Source organism: Erigeron canadensis, chromosome 3 (genome assembly GCF_010389155.1).
Source record: "Erigeron canadensis isolate Cc75 chromosome 3, C_canadensis_v1, whole genome shotgun sequence".
Classification (NCBI taxonomy): domain Eukaryota; kingdom Viridiplantae; phylum Streptophyta; class Magnoliopsida; order Asterales; family Asteraceae; genus Erigeron; species Erigeron canadensis.
The window spans coordinates 16,022,299-16,033,277 of record NC_057763.1 but is presented as its reverse complement, the minus strand read 5'-3'; the positions used below and the strand labels follow the sequence as shown (position 1 = coordinate 16,033,277).

Here is a 10,979-nt window from a genome sequence, read left to right as displayed (position 1 = left end):
GTGACGATCCTGAATCAAGCCTATGGTAAAAGAGTATACATCACAATTGAGCTATGAGTGACTCTTCATATATTCAACCCCGAAAGTAAGTTTGTTGGAGTAGAATGATATTGATAGGATCGTTTGTTTTCATTTATGCTTAGTTGATTATCGTGGCTTGCAGATCGTTCAGGTATTGTCAAACATTTCGAGTTTTCATTTAAGATTAAAACTGCATTTTAATATATGTGTTTAGTCGTTTTTGTATGCATTTGGCGCGTTTATGGTGTTTGTTAGTGTTTACAGGCTCTAAACAGGTTACGCGTCCATTTGGTACATTTTCGGGTGTTTATTGGCCAGGAAGTACATTATGTTAATGAAAGATAATTTGAATGGACGAGACGGCAGAGCTTAGCAAGTAATTGAAACCAAAACAAATTGGTCCTGTACAAGCTCTTGACTGCGCCGCAGTGGGGATGCACTAGCCCACTGCGCCGCAGTGGGGATGGCTAGGAGTTGACTGCGCCGCAGTCAGGATAAGAAGAAAGGAGGCCGTGGAAACGTACTGCGCCGCAGTGGTGGTTTGCTTAGCCACTGCGCCGCAGTCACGAGAAGGTCAAAGTCAAGATCACCTCACTGCGTCAAAAGTTTCATCAGATTATGCACCCGCTATTCTAAGAGTCCCCATGAAATCAAAATTTAAGCCCAAACCGGTTGAATTTTCTAATGTTTTGATTCATAATGCAGATTTTAAGCAGGTGGTTTCTTCTAATTGGTCTCTTGATGTTCCAGGTTTTTGTATGTATCGGGTGGTTAAAAAACTCAAGAACTTAAAAAAACTTCTTCACAAGCTCATGTATGAGAAAGGGAACCTCCATTCAAATGTTAATGTCCTCAGGACAGAATTACATGAAGTTCAAAAAGCTTTAGATTTGGATCCTTTCAACAATATCTTGAGAGATGAACATGCTGCCTACTTTCAAGCTTTCAATGATGCTTTGATTAATGAAGAACGATTGCTTAAACAAAAGGCAAAGGTTGAATGGCTGAGGGTAGGGGATTCGAATTCTGCTTATTTTCACAATATTGTGAAAAGTAAAGCAGCAAGGAGTCGCATTGATATGGTGGCTGACTCAGAGGGTAATTTCATTAATGGCGAGATTGTGACTCATGCTTTTATTGCTCATTATACACAGTTTCTTGGCCAAGCTCACTCTATGGAGGGGCTTAATATTCTGGATCTTTTTACTCAAAGGTTATCTCAAGATAAAGCTATTGATATGATTTGAGATGTATCAGATGAGGAAGTGAAAGATGCTATGTTTTCCATGTGGGATGATAAATCTCCCGGACCGGATGGCTTTTCTACTTGTTTTTTCAAGAATTCTTGGGATATTGTTGGACCGGATGTCATCAAGGCTGTTAAAGAGTTTTTCTACTCGGGAAACTTACTTAAGGAATTAAGTCATATGATTATTGCTTTAATCCCCAAGGTTCAATCTCCATCCAAGGTTACTGATTATCATCCTATTGCTCTTTGTAATGTATTGTTTAAATGCATTACAAAAATTTTATCTAATAGAATGAAGGATTGTCTGATTGTTCTTGTTTGTGATAATCAATCTGCTTTTATACCCGGGCGGAGGATTACTGATAATATCTTACTAACACAAGAGCTTTTGCACAACTATCATTTGGATAGAGGTACGCCAAGATGTGATTTTAAGGTTGATATTCAGAAAGCTTATGATACTGTTAACTGGGGTTTTCTGAGGAAAGTGTTACTTGGTTTTGGCTTCCATCCGCGTATGGTCTCTTGGATCATGGAGTGTATTACTACTGTTTCGTTTTCTTTGAGTATTAATGGTTCTATTCATGGGTTCTTTCAAGGGAAGAGGGGCCTTTGACAAGGTGACCCTTTATCGCCGTATCTGTTTACTTTGGTGATTGAGATTCTTACCCTCATTATTAAGAGGCGGGTTCATCTTTCGAGTCATTTTGTTTATCATAAAGATTGTGAGCAGCAGCAAATTGTCAATTTATGTTTTGCTGATGACCTATTCCTGTTTCTGCATGGTAATGTCACCTCTGCTAAAGTGATTGCTAGAGCTTTGAATGAATTTAAACAGGTATCTGGTTTAAAACCCAGTTTGCCGAAAAGTACAACTTACTTCTGTAATGTCCTAAATCATGTTAAGCTGGAAATTTTAAGGGTTCTTCTTTTTGTGGAAGGCACTTTCCCAGTAAAGTATTTAGGAGTTCCTTTGGTGACTTCTAGGCTTTGATATCGGGATCGTAGTGAGCTGATTGCTAGCATTCAAAATCGTCTGGAAAACTGGAGAAACAAGTTCTTATCTTTTGCAGGTCGTTTACAGCTTATTAATTATGTGGTTGCTTCTATGCATGTTTATTGGTCGTCTACTTTCATTCTTCCTACTCGGGTCATTAATGAAATTGAAATATTAATGAGAGTTTTTCTATGGAAGTCTGGAGAATGTGGAAAGGGTCAATCTAAGGTCGCATGGGAATCCGTTTGTCTTCCTAAAGAGGAGGGTGGTTTGGGAATTCGAAGTATTGAATCTTTTAATATTGCCCTTATTTCTACCCACATTTGGAATATTGTTTCTAGGAAGGATACCCTTTGGGTTCGTTGGATTCATTTATACAAGCTGAAAGGCAAGACACTGTGGGAGATTCCTATCAAGGGATCGCTTTCCTGGTGCTGGAGGAAAATCCTACAGGTTAGAGATGTAATCCGTAATCATTTGTGGTTCTCTATTGGAAATGGTTTGACTATGTCGGCTTGGTTTAACATTTGGTGCCCGAATGGACCACTTGTTAATCAAGTTTCCATTAGGAACATTTATAATGCTGGTTTTAGTCTAAATGATAAAGTTGCTGAAATTATTGATAATGATTCCTGGAGATGGCCTGATAGTTGGGATTTGGGTTTTCATGGTTTACAAGTACCGGTGTTAAATGATGGAAGTGACAATTTGCTTTGGCGAGATTGTAATGCCAATCTTCTAGAATTTTCGGTAGGTGTTGTTTGGGAAGATGTTGGGCCCAGGAATGTCAAAGTTCCTTTGTACTCGATTGTGTGGTTTAATCAACATATTCCACGACATGCTTTCATCCTGTGGCTGATCTTTAAACGAAAATTGAAGACACGGGACCTTTTATCTCAATGGGATGTGAATGGCTCCAATATTGCCCTAAGTTGCCCTTTTTGCGACTCAGAACCGGATCCACATGATCATCTCTTTTTTGAATGTTCTTATTCTTCACAGGTATGGAATTCTGTTAAGGTAAAGGCGGAACTTGGTAATGTTTCAAACAGGTGGGACTCTATTGTGTCTAGATTGCTTCCTTTGGCTAACAAGAATTCAATGCAAGCTGTGGTGTCCAAACTTGTCTTGGCTGCTACCTCGTATTTCATTTGGCAAGAGTGTAATTTTAGATTGTTTCGTCTACAAAAACGATCTAAAGATCAGCTGATTGGAGTTATTGTCCAAACTATTCGACTCAAGTTACTTACCTATTGTTTCAAGAATACGGCTTGTGTTGAACGATTTCTCACGGCTTGGGATCTACCTGCTTCATTAGTTAATAAGTAGTTTCTTTATTTCTTGTTGTTAGTTGGGCATTGTACATAGAGAGTGGTTATACACTCAGGTTGGTTATGCTTTTTGCATGGACATTTGTAAAAGTTAACTGGCATTTCAGTCATGTTGCCTGATTTTATTGATTTTAATACAGGTTTACAAGGGGTGACGGCCTTTTTACCGAAAAAAAAGTTTCATCAGATTTTGAAGTTAAAAGTAAAACAATTGATGGATGTTTTTTTTCTCCTTTTTTTGCTATCGGTATCAAGGAAGTATGGTATTTCTTATGATATGACTGCCCATTAATTGTTACTTTAGAGTATCACCGGTGAGCATCAGAAGTATCAAATAGATGTACTTGGAGGCCATTTATTATCTCAAGTATTATGAATATAGTAAATATTCAGGGCTCAAGTTTTCTAATGATAAAGTTGCATTCACACGAGGTATGAATTTCTTCATTACTTCGTACTTTTTATTCAAATGCATTTTTGAGACGGCACGTTTGATGATTCAATTTATTTTTTGGTTGTTTTTTTTATTGGTTTACTTTTACTTATATAAATATATATACATGTCATTATATTTTATAATAATTTTGATTCTTGAAATTAAGACACCTAGAAATGATAGAGGATAAACATAGAGAATTGCATTAACATGCTTTGTTTCATATGAAAAAATGATATAAGACTCCGAAAAATGAAAAGATACTTGAAATCAAAAATGAAAATGTTGAATTCTTGGGCATGATTATCTTAGCACTTTTTAGTATGACATTGTTGAACCATCAAGATCTTGGGCAAAACTGAATATGTTCATGTTGTCGTATTATATTTAGTTGATAACCTATTATACTCTTGGTCTAAATTAGTTTGGCATCCTCTCTAATGTGGAATGCCCAAGCGACAACTGGAGTTTGGTACAAATGGGTTACGGTTGTGCAAAGTGAACAAATGGATTCAAGTGCAACTTGTCGTGATTAAATTTCTTTTGTAGGGCTGAAATTTACAACTCACTTTTGATTTATTGTCCTATAATTTTGCATTTTTGCCCGCCAACAGTTGTAAGTTTAAAATTAAATTTTGTCTTGACAACAAAGTTTATGGTCTCCTTTAATTAACTTGGCATAAGAACATTTGCATAACAGTTTCACGACTGACAAAGAGGCTCAATTAACTTTAAAAAGGAAGTGTTCTGGTAACTATTGTGGGAATAGAGTTTGTGTGGGTTTTGCCATTCTTTTGCATACGCAATAACATGGAGATTAGATTAATTATTTGTTTGGCTACGTTGTCTTTCAAAGAAAAATATGTTGATTATGTTTATTTAATTTTTCTCATGTTGCAGGACTACTAATTTTGGGCTACTGAGTCACATGGCTTAGTACGGTTACATTTTTGTGTAAAATGGATTGGATGGTAAAGACGCCAGAGAATCAAAGATTCGGAATAGAAGATTATTTTGCATATAATGTTGATTATTTTATTATGAGTTGGATGCGAAGAATTTGAATTGTTATTGATTAGGTAACGGTGTATAGCTACTTGTGATATATACATTAACCATTTTAAACAAATTGTATTTGATTAACAGAAAACAGTGCATAAATATTAACAGTACAAAATGCATTCAACATGATAAAACCTTATTACATTGGACACTAAAAATCAAATTTATTTAAAATGCCTGCGTAATATGCGAGTTGATTAGCTAGTTTCAAGTATAAAACCATAATTTTGTACCAACAATGTATTCATATATAAACTTAATAGGACATCATAAATGAACATATTTTAATACTCATAAAAAAGGAGTTTCATTGAAAAAAATAATAATAACAGTAAACTTAAATGTAAGTTTTAATAATTTACTTTGTCAAAGGTTAAACATTGAGGGCTATAAAAAAATTATTACAGATTTGTCACTTTCCATGGAATTAGACATGCTTAAAAATGAGAATCTAGATATATTATTAATATATGTATATTACTCTATCCGTACCACTAGAAGTATCATGTTTTGTATTTACAAAGTCTTTATATCCCAACTTTGACCGCAAATAACTTTATTTGTGTTAAATAATACTTGATGAAAATTATATAGATTGATTGAATTTTAAATATATTTTCATTAGGTATAATTTTGATCAAATATTATATAACACAAAAAAATATATTTAAGGTCAAAGTTAATAAGCAAAACTTTGAATATTCAAAATGTGACACTTTTAATAGGACGTAGCGAGTAATATATTAATTCTTCTTCATCTAGAATATATATGGTCGATCCAAGATTAATTATAAATATTATATTATTTTATTATTTTTTAGTTATATATAGATATATATTATATATTATATATTATATAAAATATATAAAGTAAGAAGATTAGATAAATTCAAAAATTATAAATAGATAAGTATAGAATTTGTTTTAATAACAAATAATCTACATGGCATGAAAAATTACCAAATATTTAAAAAAATTATAACTAAATAAAAATCTTACATGTCATCTAATAAAATGTGCTACATAGAATTTTTTATATCCTTTTTTAATTATATATGGAGAAAATAAAAGGGAGAAAATAGTGATGGCCGGGTGAAATAGAAGATAAGAAACTTGAGATGTCTCGTAAAGAAAGAAAAGGCACCACAATTTTGGAAGGAAGCCATGACAAACAAAGTTCATGTGCATGTCTGTTGGAACGGTCCCCAACCCCTTCAAAGGGAAATGACTCATGATATTGTTTTAATTTAGAATTAATTGTTTAAATGTTACTTAACGTTTGCGCGATATTGTTGGTTTGATACTTGTCATTCGAAATTACGCTGATAATACTTAACGTTTCCAAAACTCAATTCGGATTATACTTGAACCAAATGTCGTTTGATTGCCGTTAAAACCCCCACGTAAGGGGTGAAGATGTAATATCACGCTTTTTAATTACTTAAATGGTATATAACGTTTGTACGATATTGTTGGTTTCATACCCAATGTTTAGTTATTATTTTTTTTGTATTTTTTTAATTTTGAAAAGTGCATTTCGCTTTAAGCCAATGTTTTAAAAACCGGTATTTTTGTTATACCATCATGGAAAAATTTCCGGTATTACCGGAAATACCGGTCTGTACGACTATTTATAATTTTTTATATTTTTTTTTTAATATAAATTCTCCAAAACTTGTTACAATTTAACGAAAATAGTTTAAATATACTTATAATCCACTAAAAAAATAATACCAAATAGGTATTTCATAACAAAATTTAAGTTTTAAAGTTCATAAATAACCAAAAATAGCAATAAAGTATCATAAAAATAAATTTAAAAAAATGTAAATTTTTGTTTTTGGAAATATCAAAAATACCGCAACGGTAATACCGGAAAATATTTGTTAACTTTAAAATTTATAATTTGTTATGAAATACCTATTTGGTATTATTTTTTAGTGGATTATAGGTTCATTTTGACTATTTTCGTTAAACTATAACAAGTTTTGGATAATTCTTATTATAAAAAAAAACAAATTAAAAATAGTCGCACCGGTCGTTAATAGCGATAATACCGGAAATTTCCACACTGATATGGCTAAAATACCGGTTTTTAAAACATTGACTTAAAGAGAAATTTACCTTTCAAAATAAAAAAATACAAAATTTTTTTAAAAAAACTAATAACTAAACATTAGGTATGAAACCAATAATATTTTGCAAACGTTAAAGACTATTTAAGTAATTAGGAAACGCGATATTACATTTTTACCCGTCACGTGCAAGTCACATGGGGTTTTTAACGGCCATCAAACGACGTTTGGTTCCAGTATGGTTCGAATGGAGTTTTGGAAATGTTGGATATGATCCACGTAAATTTAAAAGAAAAAGTATCCAGGAATATTTAATTAATTAACTCTTTAATTTAATGTTTCTGTATTCTAACAATGTAGTAAAAGTAAGAGTGTATATACACACCAGATATGATATGATATTGTTTTAATTTAATGTTTATGTATCCTAACAATGTAGCAAAAGTATAATTTCACCAATATAAAATATTTAATTTATATATATAGACTTCTGATGTCCAATTCCATAACTTGTGACTTATTTACTATTCATTTGTTCATTCAAGCTCACAATTCAAAACAGATATCTTTATGCTTGTGACACACCTCTGCAGTCTGCACAAACTACTGCTACACTTAAACGACATAAGTAGCGTGTAGCCCTCACTTACTGCTCCTAGTGATCCAATAGTTTATCCAACAATCTATTGGTGTGAAGGATCATACACAAGAGTAACATTTTTTATTGAGTACCACGCCTTCAGGATTTCAAGTTAATTGAATTGCCTCAATCAATATAAGTAATCCAAGCGAAATCTTGGTCCAACAATAGTGGATCAGAAATCGATCATCATGAATTGGGTAAAAGATGATCTTCCTAGAGATCCGTGGAAAAAAGGACATCATAAAAGAAGTTCCCTTGCACGAGGAAGAACTTATCACTAGGGCAAAAGTGCAGTGGTTGTAGAAAATCGAAGTTCATTATTCAGACTATGGAGAAGAACCGAAGAACTCTTGGCTCAAATTGAGTTTCTTATAAAACAAAAATTGTGGAAAAATAGAATTAATAGAAGAGAAGGTTTGACTATGTACTGTAATGATCATTTGAGTAGCTACTTGGTCAACATAGAGAGATTGACATTCCATAAAATTAAAGCCCAACAAGATAGGAAAACTGAAAGAACATTGAAGAAAGAAAAAGGGTAATTGGATGGAACCCCATCTCATGTATCATTTGGTACCCTAGTGTTCAGGTGAATCGAAGTAAGGTTCCGCTAGAAAGTGGCATCTGGTGGCCACTATGGTATTATCCAGTGGTTAAAGAACATTGAAGAAGCATATATAGAAGGGGTAATTAAACAATGTACATGTTTTTGAAGTAGATACATAGAAATAATTATTGAAAAAAACATAGTAACGGGTTTAAGACATCGTAATTACTAAAGTTTAACATCAGAGAGAACCAGACATCGATCTTGACAGTTCCCTTTTCGAAATGCTGAAAGTTCACTTCACCCAACTTTATACCGAGGTCTTTCTTCCCTGATGTCTTAAAAAGTTTAGGATAACAAGAACGGGTGAGAATTGGTCTGTAAGTGATGGAATAGTACATGTACAACTTGGACTAACAAAGTTCAAGGATTTAATATGTGAAATGGCTGAACACATATTCGCAACAGGTGAATAGTTTCTACAGATATATGTATATTATGATTTATGATTATTAAACGATTGCATTGTTGAAGTACTCTTAATTTTTAACATCTACTTGATAGTTAATGATGTTGAACAATTTTAACTTTCAGATAATTAGCAAGTTTAATTAGCTCAGAGGTTTCATTTCGATATCTTCTTTTACGAAATTAAATATATTGAGTAGCTAGTATATATATACTTTTGCTAATTATATGTTTTCATTAGTGGCTATACATGCATGTTTACGATGAAGCAATAATATTTAGTAATTAAAGAACATCCTTGAATAGTTCCCTTGAATGAAATGATGCTGCTATTCCTTACACAAATAAATAAACACACCACAAAACAATAATCTTCTTATAAAAAAATGTTGACCAACAAATGAAAGAGAAATCCATAGGCAAATCCGAATTAACAGTTTGATCGATCCTATCAGGGCGATTTCATCGATGCGTTCATCAACTAATTAGCTCCTGCAAAATTCATGCATGCATGCAATTCGTAAAGCATTCCAAAATCACATATATGTATTCGTAATGTTGTCATTAAAAAGAGCGTATACTGTAAATGAAACATAAACAAATTATAAGGTTCATAAATTTCTTTATCTAAAGAAAAAGGCCAAAGGTCAAGCTTAATAAGGTTAATTAGTGTTTATTGACAATATTAAAAATAGAAATTAAGTTACCTGGGTAATTGGGAGCTTTTTAATTAGATAGAGCAAGTGTAACCAGGAGGAGGGGTCTTGCCACAAGTAACAAGCAATTGAAGAGCAATTGGTAGATAAATCTTGAGGTTCAAAAGCTTAAGCTTTAGTGTTGTGCACAAGCAAACGGCAGCCTCTAACTCGGCTAGTCCAGCAATAATTGGGCAACACTTGTTAACCGCAGGGTCACCAAGTCCAATGTGGACTAATCCACCTAGAAGGTCCACACATGCTCCCAATTTTAGTGTGTCAATTGGGCATGTTGCAGATGGTGATGGCGCTGGCTTTGACGTAGGCGGCTTTGCTGGTGTGCAGGGTTTGCCTTTTGGTGGGGTGACTGTTGGCGCTGGTGTGGCAGGAGGAAGTACAGGAAGTGGCGGGAGAGGAAGGTTGGGGAGTGGCAGTTTTGGGACAGGTGGGAGAGGGAGTTTTGGGACTGGTGGGAGAGGGAGTTTGGGGACAGCTGGTGGGAGAGGTAGTGTTGGCAGCGTTGGTTTGACCGGAGGGATGGGGAGTGTTGGCAATGTTGGTTTGACCGGAGGGACGGGGAGTGGTGGGAGTGTTGGCAATGTTGGCTTCACCGGTGGAAGTGTGGGAAGTGGTGGAAGAGGTAGTGTTGGCTTGACAGGGGGAAGTGTGGGAAGTGGCGGAAGAGGTAGTGTTGGTTTAGCAGGTGTTTTTGGTTTGCCACAATGACCACAATCAAGAACAACAGGACTTGCTGAAGAAACAAAGAACATTAAAATCAAGAAAAAAGCAGTAAGCTTATTAGAGGACTCCATATTTTGGTGAATGTAAGTGAAGTGATAATAGAAAAGGGGGTTATATAGAGTGCATGGGCTTCTTCATATTTAATTATGTTTTATTTTTTTTATAAATATTAACTAGTTAAGCATAGGGTACATTATGTTGAGGAAAATAACAAAAAGTATTTATGGGAGAGCCAAAGAGAAAAGCTAGGGCACATGGAACTATTTTGTGAATATTGGAGGTGACAAATTTTGCTAGTTGTCATAAAATTTTAGCATTGTATGCAACCTAAGGTCGAAAAAAGTACTGTAGAATTCTTATCCTATAATCCTATCTTACAACATGATGTGTATACATATATTTCTTATGCTTTCGGGGAACACTAACTTATAACAAAATGATGCTTTTGTTACACCATTCGCATTAATCGGTATGTGTCAGATTTTTTTTTTGTTTAGAACTTATATGTGAAGTTTATTTTTAAATTTGAAACTCCAAACTACAATCGAAACCAAGTTTAGCGAGGAATATGATAAAATTATGTGTAAATAAATAGACAAAACCTGTATTTACTGCTGCATTGCATTTAAATAATTTTTACTTTAATCAATATATCTGTCTTGTCCCAAGCATTTTGATGGCTAGTAAGGTTGTGACTTTTTAACGTGATATGAA

General features: G+C 33.8%; 1 protein-coding gene across 1 annotated transcript; it reads right to left on the bottom strand.

The window, feature by feature from the left end:
* Positions 1-9,106: 9,106 nt before the first annotated feature.
* Positions 9,107-10,366, bottom strand: LOC122590882 (36.4 kDa proline-rich protein-like). Its single transcript, XM_043763061.1, has 2 exons — positions 9,537-10,366; positions 9,107-9,321 (listed from the first exon to the last, which is right to left on the bottom strand). Exon 1 carries the CDS (start codon positions 10,334-10,336, stop codon positions 9,560-9,562), a length of 777 nt encoding a protein of 258 aa, XP_043618996.1. The 5' UTR covers positions 10,337-10,366; the 3' UTR covers positions 9,107-9,321; positions 9,537-9,559.
* Between the last annotated feature and the right edge of the window lie 613 nt (positions 10,367-10,979).

Bases quoted from the DNA above. Each gene is read 5' to 3' on its own strand.
- LOC122590882 (XM_043763061.1), bottom strand. From the start codon at position 10,336: ATGGAGTCCTCTAATAAGCTTACTGCTTTTTTCTTGATTTTAATGTTC.